This window comes from Macaca mulatta, chromosome 4 (assembly GCF_049350105.2).
Source record: "Macaca mulatta isolate MMU2019108-1 chromosome 4, T2T-MMU8v2.0, whole genome shotgun sequence".
Taxonomy (NCBI): Eukaryota; Metazoa; Chordata; class Mammalia; order Primates; family Cercopithecidae; genus Macaca; species Macaca mulatta.
The window spans coordinates 102,644,364-102,664,056 of NC_133409.1; the positions used below are offsets into that span (position 1 = coordinate 102,644,364).

General features: G+C 38.6%; 1 protein-coding gene across 9 annotated transcripts in view; it reads left to right on the forward strand.

The window, feature by feature from the left end:
• PGM3 (phosphoglucomutase 3) overlaps positions 1-19,693 on the forward strand; it is a 43,051-nt gene that overhangs the window by 5,449 nt on the left and 17,909 nt on the right. For 5 of the 9 annotated variants that reach the window (XR_013416308.1, XR_001444335.3, XM_077999701.1 and 2 more), the window contains exons 4-13: positions 752-819; positions 4,812-4,945; positions 5,857-6,052; positions 8,124-8,281; positions 9,245-9,328; positions 12,048-12,146; positions 13,633-13,746; positions 16,026-16,148; positions 17,875-18,048; positions 19,018-19,099. Coding sequence is in view for 7 of the 9 variants with exons in the window: in XM_077999701.1 (XP_077855827.1) it covers positions 752-819; positions 4,812-4,945; positions 5,857-6,052; positions 8,124-8,281; positions 9,245-9,328; positions 12,048-12,146; positions 13,633-13,746; positions 16,026-16,148; positions 17,875-18,048; positions 19,018-19,099 (1,232 nt within the window). In the remaining 2 variants the exon portion in view is untranslated. Of the gene's footprint in view, positions 1-751; positions 820-4,811; positions 4,946-5,856; positions 6,053-8,123; positions 8,282-9,244; positions 9,329-12,047; positions 12,147-13,632; positions 13,747-16,025; positions 16,149-17,874; positions 18,049-19,017; positions 19,437-19,693 lie in introns of those variants that run through there. The other 4 variants (XM_015136853.3, XM_077999702.1, XM_028847389.2 and 1 more) reach the window with 4 other exon arrangements.

The following is a 19,693-nucleotide window of genomic DNA, read 5'->3' on the forward strand; positions in this document are numbered from 1 at the left end:
CAGTTTTTTTTTTTTTTTTTAATTTTTTTGACATGGAGTCTTGCTCTGTCACCAGGCTGGAGTGCAGTGGCACAATCTTGGCTCATTGCGCCCTCCACCTGCCGAGGTCAAGCGATTCTCCAGCCTCAGCCTCCCAAATACCTGGGACCACAGGCGTGTGCCACCACGCCCAGCTAATTTTTGTATTTTTTAGTAGAGATGGCGTTTCACCATGTTGACCAGGATGGTCTCGATCTCGTGATGCACCCGCCTCGGCCTCCCAAAGTGCTGGTATCACAGGTGTGAGTCACTGTGCCTGGCCAAGGCAGTTTTTTAATCTGTTTTATTTTCAGATAGATAATTTGTTCTGACTTTACAAAATGGAAAACAGGTTCTTTATCTTTGATGGCTTAATACAAGAACTGTCTTATACATACTGTGTATATTCCATGTTTATTGTTACTGTTCTTAGAGTTCAGACATGTTGCTATAGTCAAACTTGAAAAGGTATTTGGGTATGGTGTGGTTAAGAGTGTCCTTTATTTTATAAATTCATTTAAAAGCCAAAATTTTTCCAAGAACTAAATTGCGAAAGGTTATTGGAAAATGCTTCTAATTTACCAGTATCTTCAGAGTTTATAGCTTTCAGTTCAGATACAAGGAACTTATTATTTTGAAATTTGTGACATGTAATTTTGGCATTTGCTTGCAGAACCAGCAACCCTGCCAGTTTCCGGATGGGATATATTATTTTCTTCCTTTTCTTTCCTAGGCCCAGCAGTGAGAAACTTTCACAATCTGTAATAGATGGTGTGACTGTTCTGGGAGGTCAATTCCATGGTATGTAGTTATCCTGAGTTGGAAATTAAACAATCTTTAAAAAACTTTTATTTACAAAGGTAATGTATATTTATTTAGAAAAGTGTGAAATACAGATGAACAAAAAAATATTTAAAAAATGAACTCCTGGATACAAAAATACTAACTTTAAATATAATCTTCCAGGTTGTTTCTGGGCAGGCATGTTTTGTTTTACCTATGGCAGTACTATAGGAGATTATAGGTGGGAAATTCTGAACAAATACAACTTCCTTCACTTTGGTAAGGCTGAATTTCCTCAAATAAAAACCTTTTTAAGTACTTGAAGATGATCATTCTGGGGAGCTTTGTCAATATTAGGTTTTCACTAATAGCTGGTCTCCTGTGAAATCAGCTGTTACCTGTCAAGTAGTGATGGGCAATATCTTTGACAGGTAGTTCTTTATGTTATATCAAATGACAGAGAATTAAATGAAACAACACACTAGGATCCCCTTCTCACACTTTGTCTATTGTGAAGGCACTGCCTCCACTATGTTTTGAGGTGAATATTTTCCTGGTGTGATATCTTTCTCATTAAAACAAACATCCACTCTTGACCTTTGAAACCTCCTTTGACTGAGTTCTGACTGTGTTCCCTTCCTGCACAGTCAGTCTGGCCTCTGTTGAGGGCTTGCTCTGCTTACCTCGTCTGTTTCCTCCTCTTCTGTCATTCTTCAGCCTTCTGCAGGTGAGTCTCTATCCTTACCTCTCCGTGAAATAAATGTCTCCCCAGCCCACCCCTGGCATCCATCTGCATTGTTATTGCCAAATCTTGTGGATATTGTAAAGTAGGGATTCTTAACCAGGGACCTCTGTGGCATGTCTGGGACTGCTGCAGAGGACCTGTGGATCTCATGATACGATGTACAGAGTGTTGTCCGCAGAAGCGCTTTCCCTGGGAGTGTACAAGTACCTCTGCTCAGATACTCAGAGGGGGCTGTGATCTAAAAATAATTTTAATAATTTATGCTTTAAAGTTCTTACAGTTGAAGGCTTTGTAGCTTTCCATAATGTTAAAGCTCTTTCTTTGAGCTTCTACTTGGCCACTATTCCATATTGGTCTTCTCTGTTGGCTCCTCTTCTGTCTCTTTCGGGGAGGACATTCCTCGGGACTCTCTTTCATTCTGCATGATTTCTGAATGATTATCTCTACTGCTATAGCTTGAGCTACCTTATTTATTTATTTATTTATTGTTTGAGATGGAGTCTCACTCTGTCGCCAGGCTGGAGTGCAGTGGCTCTATCTCAGCTCACTGCAACCTCTGACTCCCTGGTTCAAGTGATTCTCCTGCCTCAGCCTCCTGAGTAGCTGGGATTACAGGCATGTGCCACCACACCTGGCTAATTTTTGTATTAGTAGAGACGGGGTTTCATCATGTTGGCCAGACTGGTCTCGATCTCCTGACCTTGTGATCCGCCTACCTTGGCCTCCCAAAGTGCTGGGATTACAGGCATGAGCTACCGTGCCTGGCCTCATTCATTTATTAATTCATCAAACATGTTTTACTACCTGCTGTGTACCTCCCTCTAGTAGTCTGTTTCTGTTTCACTGTGTATCACAACCCATAGTAAGAAACCCATTATGTGTCATGACATGTCAATGTGTGCTTGTATGTATAACTGAAATAATAGTTTGAATAAACAATGCTCATCCTTCCTACATGACATGGAATCATCTGTTTAAAATGCACAAATGCTGGTTTGTGTCTCAGTAAATTCCATGGCCCATTGGCAGGCTGTGGCCTGCAATTTGTAAAGCATTGGTCTGAATGGTGTTCTCCCTTAGGTGGCCTGCTTCTATCTCGTGTTCACCTTGCCCCAAACTATTCTTTCTGTCATCCCCAGAATGGTTGTCTTTTTCAGCATTTTCATTCTATCTCTAGAACGATCACTCTTCTAGTGTTTTAGTCTAGAAAATGTTGAGGGTAATTTTTTAAAGCTTTCCTTCATTTCTCTCTTCAGCTTAGTGTATTTCAGGAAATGAAAAAAGGTTAATGTAGGGAGAATGGGGGTTAGGAGAAGAGTAGGGAGGTAAGGTGGGCTAATTCATACGAAACCTTGGAGGTCATGGCAAGAACCTGGGCTCTATTCCAGATGCAGTGGGACTCCGTTGAAGGATTTTATGCAAGAGAGTGATATGATCACATTTTCATTTAAGCCAGTCCCTCTGTTTGTTGTAGAGAGAAGAGAAAGGAGAGTTGTAAGAAGGAAAGAGACCAGCTAGGCCACTCTTGAAAAATTAGTATTGCATTCAAAGGATTTTGTGGTATATGGGGAGAACAGAACTGTGAAGAACACATTCCAGGTTTCTGAGTTGATGAGTTGGATAGATAATCCTTTTCATTGGGTACATAAACTAGTCATTTAGTAAATGTTTCTTTGGTAATTTTGATATTGGTCATAAAATTATTTTGTTTCTTCCTTTAGCATGTCTTTTAGAATAATGGGTTCCTCTAGTAAACACTTCCATTAAGCTAACCTAAGCTCTTATTTGCATTTTTTGAGCTTCTCCATCTCCTCCCATCTCATCATTATACCAGAGCTAAGGTTGCCTTCATAAGGTACCATTTCTATTAAATCACTTCAGGGCTCAAGAATTTAAAGTGACTCCTTTTTGCCTCCAGTCAAATTGTTGTGTTTGAGGTTCAGGTCCAACTGACAGTTTTAGTCACTGAATATTTACTTATTGGTTACTGGTCCAGTTTGCTATCCATTTTTCTTTGTTTTTTGCTCATGGTGCTTTTCTTATAAGTTAGCTATGTTTAACTGTAAGCTGGTTTTCTTTCTTTTTTTTTTTTTTTGAAAATTACGGGATGTTTTTGAGGTTTACAATGAAAGTACAGTCCTTTGGTAAAATTTAGTCTTTGGCTTCTGCTGGGTACTTGGGGCACTGGCTGGGTTCACTTTAAATTGATTGATGACAGGCCGGGCATGGTGGCTCACACCTGTAATCCCAGCATTTTGGGAGGCCGAGGTGGGTGGATCATTTGAGGTCAGGAGTTTGAGACCAGTCTGGCCAACATGGTGAAACCCTGTCTGTACTAAAAATACAAAAATTAGCCAGGTGTGGTGGTAGGCACCTGTAATCCCAGCTACTTGGGAGGCTGAGGCAGGAGAATCCCTTGAGCCTGGGAGGTAGAGGTTGTAGTGAGCTGAGATTGTGCCAGTGCCCTCCAGCCTGAGCGATACGGCGAAACTCCATCTCAGAAAAAAAAAAAAATCATGACAAAGTTCCTTTGGACTCCTGCGGTTATGTATGTTTGGGCAGGATATTCATGCGAGGGCCTGTGCTTGGTAATAGCTCTTCAAGAATGGGTTTTCCCCTCTTCCCTGCTTAGTGTTAAGATAACTGTTGTGGGAGTGGTGACATGGGGTGATTAATTTCTGACTCATCCTCACACTGAAGGTATAGTTCTTTGGGATTTCAGCTTCATGAGAGTCTTCTACTGGGTTCTGCATCTTAGATCACCGTGGGCTTTTTTTTGCTCTGAAAACCGTAGCTCAATTTCTAGTTTAGAGGAATTAATTCAGAACAAAACTGGCTTCCAGACTAGCTTAGATCTTGAAGTTCTTGCCTTCAGGTATGTTTCGGCCTGATAATTCTGTAACTTGTCAGCACTGTAGTTCTTTTTAAAAGGAGATTTTTGTCTTTTATCTAGCATTTTAGTTGTTTCCAGGAGGACGATTCATCTGAATTATGTAGTTTGCAATGTTACTGGAAACAGAACTCAATTATTACTTGTCTATATTGCTTTATATTTACATTATTAACTGTTTATATGTAATGATTTTTTTTTTTTGGCTACTAATGGTCATTTATATTTCTTTTTAAGATCATTTTTATGTTTTCTAAGATGTCTGAGATGACAAAAAAGGATTTGTCACCCTGAAATTCCTACGTATGAATGCATTTAAACTTTTTTCTCTTTGTTAAGAAATGTGGTGAATTGCTTTTTGTATTTCTACGACAGATTATGGCTTGTTAACAACACCCCAGCTGCACTACATGGTGTATTGTCGAAACACGGGTGGCCGATATGGAAAGGCAACTATAGAAGGTTACTACCAGAAACTCTCTAAGGCTTTTGTGGAACTCACCAAACAGGTGAAAAGTTTATTGAACATGGTTAGAGTTCAAACAAATGAATAAAGTAACATAGTCTACTGAACAGATTATCTTTTTGTCATGCCTCCTCCTTCCTTTTCCAAAAATGCTGCATATCTCCTTTTTTGTTTTGCTCTAGGGCTACTCAAGGTTCTGGTCTATGTATCCTGCTAACTTACATTGGTGTTTACTTGGCAAAGCATGTAGTACATTCTGAGATCCTTTGGGGAAGAAAACATGGTGGGGGTCTTGACGATGGTTATCCTAAGTATTCATTCAGATGAATTTGATCTTAGTTAATGTAGGTGCTACTGGCTTAATACCTGAGGCATCTACTATTGAGATTTTCTTCTAGGTATATTGGCTTGTTAAATGTGGAGAGATTTGAGAAGTATAATTCATTTGATCAACAAATACTAAGTGTATGTCCTTACCAGGCACAATTAACTAAAAGCCCTTGCTCTCATAGAACTTAAAATTTGGGGTGAGGATAGCTGGGAGAGGAGACAATTAGAAAAAAAACAAATCTGCCTGATGATGTTACATACTGTAAAAAGGATGACATGTCATTACTGCCCATTTGTCTGTGTGCTTATTCTTGCATTTGAATGGTTGCCTTGTAATATTACTTTTAAGGGACCCTGTTAATTGAGACTAAATTTTAACAAAGCTCTATGCTATCAGTTGTTCAATCAGCAAAACTCTTCTATTGTTCCAGGTGTTTTTAAATTTTACTTTAGTGTTTTATAATTTTAAAAATTGATAAAATTAATTATAATTGATAAAATATAAAAATTAAAATAGATGAGTTAACTGAATATTTACATATGCACATATGTATATATGCTTTATATTTCACATTTATTTTTATAACTTGAAATTTTTCTTCCATGTGTCTTTTTCCTTTGTAGGCTTCCTGCAGTGGAGATGAATACAGATCACTTAAGGTTGACTGTGCAAATGGCATAGGGGCCCTGAAGCTAAGGGAAATGGAACACTACTTCTCACAGGGCTTGTCAGTTCAGCTGTTTAATGATGGGTCCAAGGGGAAACTCAATCATTTATGTGGAGCTGACTTTGTGAAAAGTCATCAGAAACCTCCACAGGGTATGTCGTACTAGCACTGTAAAAATTTGTTTTTAATGCTCTTTGAGGCCGATCTCACTTATAAACGAAGGTGGTAAAGTGAGTTAAGAATCATGCAGCTACTCCTGGTTCTGCCACATTTAGACACTGAGAAATCTTCCCATTCTCAGAGCAATTGAAACATGGTCTGCTCTCTCTGCCTGTAAATCACACCACTCCTCATAGTCTACAGGAAATCAGGTGAGGAAAGCAAAGTCAGGAAATGGCATTCTAGAGCAGTGGTTCTCAAACTGGCATGCGTCAGAATCACTTTGAGGGCTTGTTAGCACACAGATTCCTGGGCTCCACTTCTGAGTTTCTGGAGGTCTGGCATAGGATTTGCATATGATAGAAATTTGCATTTTTTTTTTTTTTTTTTTGAGACGGAGTCTCGCTCTGTCGCCCAGGCTGGAGTGCAGTGGCCGGATCTCAGCTCACTGCAAGCTCCGCCTCCCGGGTTTAGCCATTCTCCTGCCTCAGCCTCCCGAGTAGCTGGGACTACAGGCGCCCGCCACCGCGCCTGGGTAGTTTTTTGTATTTTTTAGTATAGTCGGGGTTTCACCGTGTTAGCCAGGATGGTCTCGATCTCCTGACCTCGTGATCCGCCCGTCTCGGCCTCCCAAAGTGCTGGGATTACAGGCTTAAGCCACCGCGCCTGGCCTAGAAATTTGCATTTCTATCAAGTTTGCAGGCTTTGTTCACGGTGCTTGTCTGGGGATCCCTTTTGGAGAATCAGGTCTAGAGGGTAGCATAGTAAGTATTATTAGATACCTTGTCTGAATTAGATACACTATGGAAAGCGAATGTAACTGCTTATACAGTTGTTAGTAATCAGTGTTTTCCACTCAGTGCAGAGTAGGAGGAGGAACTTTTCTTCAGATTTTAGTTGTAGTAAGAGGTGTTCTGGATTTATCTGCATTATAGACCCTACATTATTTGCTTAGGACAAACCTCACTTGCAGTTATGTTTTGTTTGGCTGTATTTGTGTGTTTGTCTGTGTGCCACTGTTTAAAAATTCCGTGACTTCTCTTACATATTGGAATCTCTAGCATCTCTTTACCAAAATCAGAAAATGTTCACACATGGCATTAGTCTACTGCAGTCAGATAGATGCTGCCCCCCTTAAATAGGACATGCATTCTAGAACTCTACAGACTTCATCATCCAGTTGCCTCATTCATTCATGTTATTATGCCTTACTTAATAAGCATTTAAAATGTCAGTGTAGTCAACCAATTTGAGCTCCTTTTCATTAAATTGCTTGTTTTGACATTTACTTGACAGTTCAGTTCTGCCACTTATTTATCCATTTATTAAATACTGAGCTCTTACTCTCTATGCTCTAGGCTTTGGGACTACAGTATGAACAAAACCATAGTCCTTGCTTTCCTGAAGCTTGCATCATGTCCTTTTGTCAATCTTATGATCCTATCCCTGACAAAAGCCTTTTACTTCTTAGTTGCCTCATGTTGGATTTGTCACTCTGCTGCTGTCATGGCTAAGGAATAGCCAAATTTTCTAATAAATTTGATGCTACAATTGCTGAGATTTCAGCAACTTTATGTAAATTTCATAAGCCAGTTATCTCTCAAAGTTATAATTCTTTGCTCTTAATTACCAGTGTTTCTTTTTATTGGTGGTATGAACAAATAAAAATCATTTCTGTAGAATTAAAGCACATACCTCATCTAGTGCTGATTATTTTTTCTCTGTAAAGGAGATCACAGTGCTAGGTAAATTACATTCAGAAATGTAGCTTTCAAAAAAACTTTATGGGATACCTGTCTAGCCAAACCAACCTGCTTATAAAATGGAATTTTATAATAGTAGTATAGCATATTTCAGCATAGGTTTTGAATGCTCCTTTTTTCACTTTGCAGTGAAAGAATTTGACCTGTAAAAATCACTAATAAACTATGTACTATTTAAAGATTATATACTAGTTAAAGATTAAGACATTGATTTTTAGGAGGATAATTTTAAGAGAAAATTCTAAAACTCTTTATAATAAATTCTTAGACTGAAATGCATGTAAATTATCCTGTGTGCTAGGAATGGAAATTAAGTCCAATGAAAGATGCTGTTCTTTTGATGGAGATGCAGACAGAATTGTTTATTACTACCATGATGCAGATGGCCACTTTCATCTCATAGATGGAGACAAGATAGCAACGTTAATTAGCAGTTTCCTTAAAGAGCTCCTGGTGGAGGTATGGTGGGGGGATTGGCTACCCTCTAAAACAAGACTTAGTGAAATAGTTCCATATTTTATTGTTATTTGTCAGAAAGGCAAAATTTATGACAAATTCTTTACATTAATGGGCAGAAAATTCAAAAAAGAGCAGTGGTAATACCCAGTCATTTGAACATTTGAGGCTTTGGAACCTGAAGGTACTCTTTTCTTCCTTACACTGGCCGAGTTTTGTGATTTGAAGCTTTAGGAAGTTTTGCTTCCATCATAATTGAAACTTTGATGAGAGTTCTGTGGTCACTCCATAAAAGCCCTAAATTCTAAGAGGAAATCTCATCATCTGATATATTAACTGATTATGATAAGCTTAGTAATGTGAGATTTGTTTCATTTTGCTATATTAGAAATAAATCTCAGGCTAGCTTTAAGTATACAACGTAACTGGAAATTTCTAGGCTGGAGTGCAGGGGCGCGATCTCAGCTCATTGCAACCTCTGCCTCCTGGGCTCAAGCAATTCTTCTGCCTCAGCCTCCCAAGTAGCTAGGATTACAGGTGCATGCCACCACACCCGGCTAATTTTTGTATTTTTAGTAGAGATGGGGTTTCACTATGGTGGCCAGGCTGGTCTCGAACTCTCGATCTCAGTTGATCCACCCACCTTGGCCTCCCAAAGTGCTGGAATTACAGGCATGAGCCACTGTGCCTGGCCAGATACTTTTATTTAAAAAATTAAAGAGGTGAGGATCAGGAGATACAGGCTTCTTAAAAGAGGATTTCTCATAGAATTGCTTTAAATAGTGCTCAAATGTATTTTAGGCTTTTTTCCTGGTATACATGTAAATTTTCAGTCAGACATTTATGGCATAAACTAAGGCACAACTGAACTGACTGATAATTTTGTTTGCCTTTAGAACTCTCATTATATTTGTTTTCGTAGACGATACTTTTGATGGCAAGTTAAGTATCACTGTTTTTGTCTAGATTGGAGAAAGTTTGAATATTGGTGTTGTACAAACTGCATATGCAAATGGAAGTTCAACACGGTATCTTGAAGAAGTTATGAAGGTATTGAACCATTTTTGTTTTCTGGTAGTTTCTGAATTAATATCATGTGTCTTGAAGTTATGAAGGTATTGAACTATTTTTGTTTTCTGATAGTTTCTTAATTAGTATCATGTTTCTGTGAGGAAGATACTGCCTTCATAAAAGTGATTATGTTGTAGTGCATGAAGCTGAGCTGCTGTTCATGTAAAGGTAAAGAGAAATAAATAAGAAAAAATTTAGTTTCCTTGATGAAAAAAGGAAAACTTCTTTCCTTTTCTTGGAGTTTTCCTTTAGAAAACTTGTGAATTCTTTCTCTGCACCTTTGTAATGAATGTAAATCTTTCTAAAGGCCTAATAAGCCAGTTTTACAGCTCAGGAATATTTTTGTTTAAGGTCCTAGAGTCACCAACTTCAAATATAAACATCAAGGAAGATAGCTCACCTATCTCCCAGTCGCAGGAGAGTTTAACTTAGGTGTTTGGGTCCAATTTGTAACTATCTACCTGTCACAGAGGTACGAAAAGTTTTATTACTCCCTTAGAGAAGGGCGGTTAACACAGGTGGCCATCCCTATTACCAGGTAAGTTTAGGATAGACACGTGTGACAAATGGTGTTGTCAAGTTTTCCTGTTTGAGGACTAGTGTTAAAGAAAAAATAATTCATAACACTTGTTAAAATGGTAAAGCAGACTTGATTCAGGACTGTTGTGATAGGTACAGGGACTAATGTGATGGAGTTTTGCAGTGATAGGAGAAAGATTGGGCTCAACTCCAAATATAGTAAGGAAAAGTGGGGTTTTATAGCCAAGGAGCAGGGTGTGTGGGGGCAGGTGGTGGTCAGTGGATGAAAAATTACTGAGAGGAAACATGAGGGTAAGTGGGTGGTATTTTAGCTAAACTGATCTAACAGGACTTTTGCTGAAGGTAGGCCAGCGCGGTCACATACTACCTGGGGGATGGTGGAGAATAAGAACTCAGATCAGATGTCACGAGTGGTCATATATCAGGATGAGGGATTCTCGCTAAGCTCACTTAGCATGACTCTTATTAAAATCGGGCTATTGGAAGACAAGCCTAAGGACAACGCCTAGTCAGGCTTAGGTGAGCCTGACTAAAGTTTGGTCAAGGAGAGAATTTTTGTCATTAGCCATCTTTTATCTTCGGAAATTGGATTGGAATGTGTCTGCTGGTTATATTAAAGAGTGAGCATTTATCTTTGCTATCTCTTAGCAAATTAGCTTGTGATTGAACATCAGTTTGGCTTAATACTTATTCAGTAATAAAACTGTTTCTTGCCCTTTTTTTTTGGAGAGGTTTTCTGGAGTGGTGGGAGATTTCTGTTTCTAATTATTTCTCCGGTGTCCACCAGATGACCACCCTTGGCACCACACTGCTTGATCGGAGAGTTACCAGGGTTCATGGACAAAACTGGAAGCCTGTTTGCCTATATTTTCTCATTAACGAGCAGTTCTCCAACTTTTTTGTACCTTGTTTCAAGTTCTGGCATTTATACTAGTTTTAGTTACCTTTCCATTCTCTAGAAAGCAGGAATTATAAAGTCAGATTCCTGCAGAATTTGGACAGGTAAAGTGAATGAGGGCAGCAGGTGGCTAAAAACAGGGAAGTGTGCCAGATGATGTCAACTGTAGTCACACTCTTCAAGAGAAGCAGGAAATCTGAATTTTCATGTGAATTTCCAACTTTTAAAAAAAGAAAGTGTCTGACTGAAAATTTACATGTATACCAGGAAAAAAGCCTAAAAAGGAAACAGTGGCTGAGCAAAATGAAATATATCTTGAGGCTGCTAGTTTATGACCTGATTTTAATGTATGGTTATAATAAGCTCATTCAAGGGATTCCATCTGGGACCCATTTGCCTGCCTTTCACAGGGATTGGGTTATTTCACAGTACTTGGGTTATTGCTTTAGTATTTTCATTTTCTGTCTTAAACATTTATTACAGATAGAATAACCTAGTTTAAGAAACTGTTACTTCTCAACTCACTGTCTTCCAGATGAAATATTTTTAGCTCTTGCGATTCCTGAGGTCTCCTACATCCAATCGAATGCTGATCTTTCTTTTGCAGTTTTTCTACTATCAGTCTTTCCTTAACCATTCTTAAAGCTCTCTCAGATCCATCCATTCTTGACTTTCCCTATTCACTGTTGCTGATCCAGCCACTATTTCTTACTGGGATTAGTCCTAGAAGCCTCCTGATTCCATTTCTCAACCTTCTCATTGAACTTGCCGCTATTTGTAAACGAAGTTTTATTGGAATAGAGCTATGTTGATTTGTTTATGTATGGTCTGTGGCTGCTTTTGCACTGTAATGGCAGAATAATTGTGACAGAGACCATATGGCCTGCAAAGCCTAAAATATTTACTGTCTGGCCTGTTACAGAAAAAACTTGCAATTCTGCTCTAAGCTATTCTCCACACTGTAACTAAACAGCTTTCTAAAACTGTTAGGTCATGTCACGCCCCCACTTGTAATCTTTCGTGTCTTATAAGGAGACCCTCATCTCTCTCACCGTGCTTTACCCCTGGACACGTGCTTCCAGAGTGTGTTCACACTCCCATTGTATACATACCATTTTGTATTTTAATGCTTAATCGTCTTCCTCACTGGACTCGGCCCCAGTATGTTTTGATCCCCTTTGTGTCTCTGGGATACTCGGTATGCAGGGAACATTTGACATCTGAGTAATTGCTGTAATTCTTTAAATGCATGTGTTACAGGTACCTGTCTATTGCACTAAGACTGGTGTAAAACATTTGCACCACAAGGCTCAAGAGTTTGACATTGGAGTTTATTTTGAAGCAAATGGGCATGGCACTGTAAGTTCTCTTAATTACAGTTGGCCTTAGGTGGCACTTTTCTTTATAATGAGATTTCTGTATCTGGGGGGTAATAATAGGTAATATTGTACTTTGTTGAAATAATTGGATGTGACAAAAAGATCCTTTGGTTATCTTATATATTGATGTATTATGAAACTGTGATACTCTTTTACTTGGTAATGATTCTTCTTTCAATGTGAAGAGATACACTAAGGTGTTTTGAATAGTTTTTTTTTTTAATTTTACAGTTCTTAATTTTGTTATAAGCATGTTGTCTATGCACTTTTCGGCTGGCCATAGGAGAGGAAAAGAAAAATTCAGTCGCTATGGTGAATTGCAAAGTGTTGGAAAGTTGATAATTAATAAGAAATGAAAATGAATTTAAGATAACTAGTGATAGGCATATAAAATGTTTCAATTTATATTTTACATAAAATTACATTTTAAAGTGTATAGTTAAGTAGTTTTTTGTAGATTCATAATTTCAGAATATTTTAAAAATGTTTTTATACTCACCTCATTTAATGAATGCACTTGAGGTGGCTATCAGAACATTTGAATCTAAGCCGAATAATTTTCCTCATTAATTTAAATTGGCTTTTGGAGGGCATAAATATAAAAAGGGGAAAAATAAGTTCCTGCAAAATGCAATTAAGATATAACTTTAGTGATCTAATGGAGAAGTTGGTAAATTATTTTCTAAAGGGTAGACAGTAAATATTTTTGGATTTTCAGGCCATAAGGTCTCTGTTACAGCTGCTCAACTCTGCTGATCTAGCTTAAATGAATGGGTGTGGTTGTGTTCCAGTAAAACTTCACAAAAACAGGTGACTAGCCTGTGCCTTATTTTATCAAGAAAAATGTATTTCATCAAGTAGTTGAGCATAGTATGCTAATCTTGCTCAGTATTAGGCCTCTAGAAGGCAATAAAAAAGATGGGTAAGGTATTTCCAAATGAGGTAAGACTCTTGAGGAGCATGATTAATTATATATTTTAATGACTATCCATGATATTATTTGCCATATTTTGATAAATACTAGGAACTCTCAATTTTGCCTAGCTCATACCCTTAAGTTTTAGAATAAAACTGTACTAGTCGCAATGAATTATTTCCTTCAAAGTATAAAGGATACAGACAGGCTCTAAGTAACCTGGTTGCACAGAAATGACTTAGCTGGTTGAAGGGAAAACATGAACTTATTGTGTGTGTTCGCCTCTTGTCAAGGTGGTGTTTTCTTTGTAATCAGATGTTTAAATTTTTATAGCCAGTTATATAATCCACAAATAAAATTTTTCCCCTAGTACTATCCTCTGGGTTTTAATGTGATCTTACATTAATTTCATACATTTTAAGGCTGCCACTATTTTTCCCCTGTTTCTCCAGATTGACTAGGAGGGAAAAGTGGGTTAGCTAGAATAACAGTATTTATGACTAGGTTTTGGATAGTGTTTTGAGACTGATTTTATATGCTTTTGCTGCAGGCACTGTTTAGTACAGCTGTTGAAATGAAGATAAAACAATCAGCCAAACAACTGGAAGATAAGAAAAGAAAAGCTGCTAAGATGCTTGAAAACATTATTGACTTGTTTAACCAGGTCAGAACTGATGGGGCAGTGGACTCTTGGTTACCTTTACTTTATTCAGAAGATGGATAGAACAGAGTGTGGGTGCATACAAAATTAAAGTAGAGACGTCCTGGCCTGGTGGCTTCCTTGCAATAGTGGTGTATTCAGTTGAGATTTATAATGAAATGGAATGACAGAACATTTTTTAATATGCTTCCCTTCCCCTACATCTTATGATGGGAAATTTCAAGTATATTGAGTAGCTTCTACCTAGGATCACAGATTCAGCTACTCAGTGTATACATACATATTATTATTATTTTTTTTAACCAAACCTCGAGGAAATTAAGTAAAAATAACTGGTTGTCAGGCCAGGCGCGGTGGCTCATGCCTGTAATCCCGGCACTTTGGGAGACCGAGGCAGCAGATTACGAAGTCAGGAGATTGAGACCATCCTGGCTAACAGGGTGACTGTTTCGTCTCTACTAAAAATACAATTAGCTGGGCATAGTGGCGGGCACCTGTAGTCCCAACTACTCTGGAGGCTGAGGCAGGAGAATGGCGTGACCCCGGGAGACAGAGCTTGCAGTGAGCCGAGATCGTGCCACTGCATTCCAGCCTGGGCGACAGAGTGAGACTCCGTCTCAAAAAGAAAAAAAAAAATAACTAGTTGTCTCACTGACAAAGGACATACATGTGGGTTAGTTGGGATTGGGGTTGGAGTGTCATTTGGCAGTGGAAAAGCAGTACTCAGGGTAGAGGAAAGCGATTCAGTTATTTGACTGTCTTGCACACATTGGACACTTTATATACCTTACTGTGTAATCCTTGCAGTAACACAGGGAGAGGTGTTACTGTAATTCCCTTTTATAAGTGAAGAAACAGAGATCTATCTTCAGTTATATCTTATACCAAAGCTCCTATTTCTCCATTTTATCTTGATGCTTTCTATCATTGTGGGGTAATATCTCAAAAGGGATGTAATTATAAAGAAAAATGAGTGATGGAATGTTAGGCTGAGCCTTAGAGTTATCCAGTCTAATTTCATTTTATAGATAAGGAGTACTAAAGGCAAGTTTCTCAAGAGCTAGTTTCAGTATTCTTTGTTACACCTTTCATTGTCTTCCATGGAGATCTCCATCTCATTGTTCATATTTATCCATCCACAAAAACACTTCAGTTAATCATGCTGCATGTGAGAAAGCATAGGATATAGGCTGAGTATCTCTTATCCAAAATGCTTGGGACTAGAAGTGTTTTGGGTTCCAGATTCACTGGATTTTGGGATATTTGCATATATATAATGTGACATCTTGGGTGTGGCACTCAAGTCGAAAACACTAAATTCTTTTGTTTCATATATGTTACATAAGATTAAAGGTTTTATAGAATACTGCAAATTTAGTGCATGAAACAAAGTTTGTGTCTACTGAACCATCAGAAAGCAAAGGTGTCACTCTCAGCCATCCATTGGACAATCTGTGGTTGTTTGGCATCACCATCATTCCTGACTCTGAATTTATATGCTGTCAATAAGCAACATTTTTTATACTTATTCACACACAAGTATTTAATAGTAAAAAATATGATACATATCTGGCATGCATGGAAACGATGTATCATAGCTGAAGGAGGCTGACAGAGTCTTTTTCCCTTGGAGATGCTGAATGAACTGTGGGCCTGCCTTTAGTGGGGTTTTTTGTTTTATTTTGAGATGGAGTCTTGCTTTATTGCCCAGGCTGGAGTGTAGTGGCGCAGTCTTGGCTCACTGCAACCTCTGCCTCCCGGGCTCAAGCAGTTCTTCCTCAGCCTGCCGAGTAGCTGGGATTACAGGTGCCCACTACCACACCTTGCTAATTTTTATATTTTTAGTAGAGATGGAGTTTTACCGTGTTGGCCAGGCTGGTTTTGAATTCCTGACAGTGAGGTCAGGAGTGCATTTGTTTTTTTATTAAGAGACAAGGTCTTGCTGTGTTGCCCAGGCTGGAGTGCACTGGATGTTCACAGGCATTATCACAGCACGCTGCAGCCTCAAACACCTAGCTTCAAGTAATCATCCCATCTCAGCCTCCTGAGTAGCTGGGACTGTAGGTGTGTGCCACCACACCTAGCAGTTGTATACCCACATGACTGACCTATCACAGAAGGCCAGGTGTGGAATTTTTCACTTGTGACGTTATTTTGGCCCTCAACATGTTTCAGATTAAGGATGTTCAACCTGTACTGTGATTGGTTTTCTAAGAAAAACATCCATTTCCAAGATTTGCTTGTGTTAAGTGGTTTCTTCCATTTGTTTCCCCATTTTGCAGGCAGCTGGTGATGCTATTTCTGACATGCTGGTGATTGAGGCAATCTTGGCTCTGAAGGGCTTGACTGTGCAACAGTGGGATGGTCTCTATACAGATCTTCCAAACAGACAACTTAAAGTTCAGGTGTGAGAGAAACTTTAACTTTTTTGCATATTAGCTAAGTAAAACCTATTATCCCAATTCTATGTCTCACTGACAAATGTTTCCTATTTCATTCTGTACATACACACATGATACACAGAAAATAAGGCCTTGTGGGCCGGGTGCAGTGGCTCATGCCTGTAATCTCAGCACCTTGGGATGCCAAGGTGGGCGGATCATGAGGTCAAGGGATTGAGACCAGCCTGGACAACATGGTGAAACCCTGTCTCTACTAAAAATACAAAAATTAGTTGGGCGTGATGGCGCACACCTGTAGTTCCAGCTACTCAGGAGGCTGAGGCAGGAGAATCACTTGAACCCGGGAGGTGGAGGTTGCAGTGAGCCGAGATCATGCCATTGTACTCCGGCCTGGCGACAGAGTGAGATGCTATCTCAAAAAAAAGAAGGTCTTATGATATCTAACGGTATTATCTTACAGCTGAAAAAAATTATAGAGTAACTAAGTTCATTTACTTAGCATTCTATTGTTTGAGAAGTATTTGGTTTCCAACTTTATTATATAATAAATAATATGAATGCATCACATTTTTAAAGAGATTTTATTATGGAGAATTAAAAACAGATATAAATGTAGAGAAACTACATAATGAACTTTGTGTACCCATCTTCAGCAGATTTCAGTTATTGCCCTATACATTCTCCATACCCCCTCCCAATACTCTTTTGGGTATTTTTTTTTTTTTTTTTTTTTTTTTTTTGAGACGGAGTCTCCCTCTGTCGCCCAGGCTGGAGTGCAGTGGCGCGATCTCGGCTCACTGCAAGCTCCGCCTCCCGGGTTCACGCCATTCTCCTGCCTCAGCCTCCCGAGTAGCTGGGACTACAGGCGCCCACAACCGCGCCCGGCTAATTTTTTGTATTTTTAGTAGAGACGGTGTTTCACCGTGGTCTCGATCTCCTGACCTTGTGATCCGCCCGCCTCGGCCTCCCAAAGTGCTGGGATTACAGGCGTGAGCCACCGCGCCCGGCCCTTTTGGGTATTTTATTTAGAGACGAGGTCTCACTGTGTTGCCCAGGCTGGTCTCGAACTCCTGAGCTTGAGTGATCCTTTTCCCTTGGCCTCCCAAAGTGCTAGGATTACAGGTGTGAGCCACTGCGCCTGACCCCAACATTACTTTGAAGCAAAACTCAGATCTCCTGTCATTTCAAGTGAAAATACTTACTCTGCATTATGTTTAGTTCACAGAATACTTCCTGAGGGAGAGAATTCAGATAAATTGCTCACTGATTTCTGTACATGTTTATGCCAGTTTACACATTCACCAACAGAATTTGTGAAAGACAATTGGAGGTACTAAAGCCACAGTTCACAGAAATGGCTGTTGATTGTTCTGATTATTTTTGGCATATTTTAAGAGATTCTTATTGGCTTTCTTATATAATGGGCTACCACTTATCCTGTTTTTATGTGTGATATGGGACTTAAAGTCATGTCGTATTTACTGGCCATTATCTTAGTGGTAACTCTAAGCATTTGTGGAAATATTTTTTGTCAAAGGTAATTCTTTATAGATTGAAGAAAAAGAAGAGTTGTACAAATGTTGAAATTAATTACCCTGATCTTGGAGAAATAAGAAATTTTAATGTAATTTTATATTTAGTCTGGCACTTTTCGTAGAATTTATGTTTAACAGGTTAAGCTTCTGAAAGGAAGTGTAGTATGTAACAAATATGAAATGCTTGCACTTAGGTTGCAGACAGGAGAGTTATTAGCACTACCAATGCCGAAAGACAAGCAGTTACACCCCCAGGATTACAGGAGGCAATCAATGACCTGGTGAAGAAGTACAAGCTTTCCCGAGCTTTTGTCCGGCCCTCTGGTACAGAAGATGTCGTCCGAGTATATGCAGAAGCAGACTCACAAGTAAGCTGGGATAGTTCTATTGAAAAAGAGCCTAATATTAGGTGATACAGAAGCAAACTATTTTAATAGTTTTTAGAATCTCACTATGATGATTAGGCTTTATTTTGTTGAGCCTTTTAGGTTCACATTAAGCTACAAAATTATTTTCACCAGCAGTAATTATAAAATTGAACAAAATTAGATCCACTCAGTTTATTTCCCCAAATATTTTTGACTTATTCTAGACTTCTGAAAGTGTCATATTTTTAACCATGGCAGGAATAACTAATAAATACTTAGTTTATGCACTATAAGGTAGATGATCCTTTTCTTTTAAAAATATAATTTTGTGACATTATGAAAACAACCAGCTTTATAGTTCATTTCTAAGTCAACTGATAGCATTCTGAACTCTTGATTTGTTTTTCAAAATATTTCCTTTAAATGACACCTTTACTCTGGTGCCTGTTTCCCTCATAGGGGTCAAGACCTGTGGTCTGGATTTTTATTATTTGGCCTCTTCACATACTCCTTAAAGTATCTGCAAAGCCACGGCAGACTAAGCGTGCTGAATAGGGAATCAGGAGGAGACATTTGGCAGCTTTCTTCCAGAAGCTTAAGCCATCTTAGAGTCTAATGAATATCCATGATGGATGAGGAGATGGCAACAGAGGCAGTAATACTTACTTACTATTAGGCCAATTGTGGACTAAGGTTTTATTGAATTTTTTCAGTTTTGGAATGATAGCTATTTTTATAATCTCAATTGATTAAAAACTTACCTTTAGAAGAATTTCATCTGTTTTCCATTTATTTAAGGGCCTTGGAATTTGTTACTGAAAGATGAAAAAAGGTTTTCATTGGAATTTGTTAGTGAAACAAAATGAAGAATCACCCCTCTCTTCCCCAGAATTCCAAGTAACATGGTCTTGCCCATGTTAGACACATGCTATGTCTTTCTCATCTAATCTCTTCTAATGTCATTTGCAGGAAAGTGCAGATCACCTTGCACATGAAGTGAGCTTGGCAGTATTTCAGCTGGCTGGAGGAATTGGAGAAAGACCCCAACCAGGTTTCTGAAGATAATTTTCATATTCTTGAGAAACTGGACTTTTTACAAGTCTTTACAAAACTGTCAATAATAATGGCCCTACTAAGAGATTTATAATCATAATGTTTACAATGCAGCGTACTGGATTGTCTCTAGATCTGATTGTTTTTCTTAAACACTACCAGAATAATTCTTTGTGAATAGGTAAGCCTTACACTTGTTAAAGAAATTTACCTCTAATTTCAGGCTCACTAATATAAAATACTGGGGCTTAAGTATACAATTCAGTCACTAACTGTACAGTTTTATGTGGGGAACAATTCATGCAGACTACTGGAAAATTAAATCTTATTACCAACTCCTTGTGATATCTTTGCCATCACCATCACATGAGCAAGATGATGTTTTGCAGCATCCCCCATTGCTGATACAAATGGAGAGGGCAGAGAAGACTTTATACAACTAGTTTTTCCATTGCAGAGTTTTAAGAAAGATTATTAGATGACTTACCTATATGACTAATCTATATGACTAATGCCATCAGGAACTCAGAGGTGTGAAGAGGGGGTTGTCCATCCCTCTTCCATACTGAGACTTATAAGGATGCATGGTCCA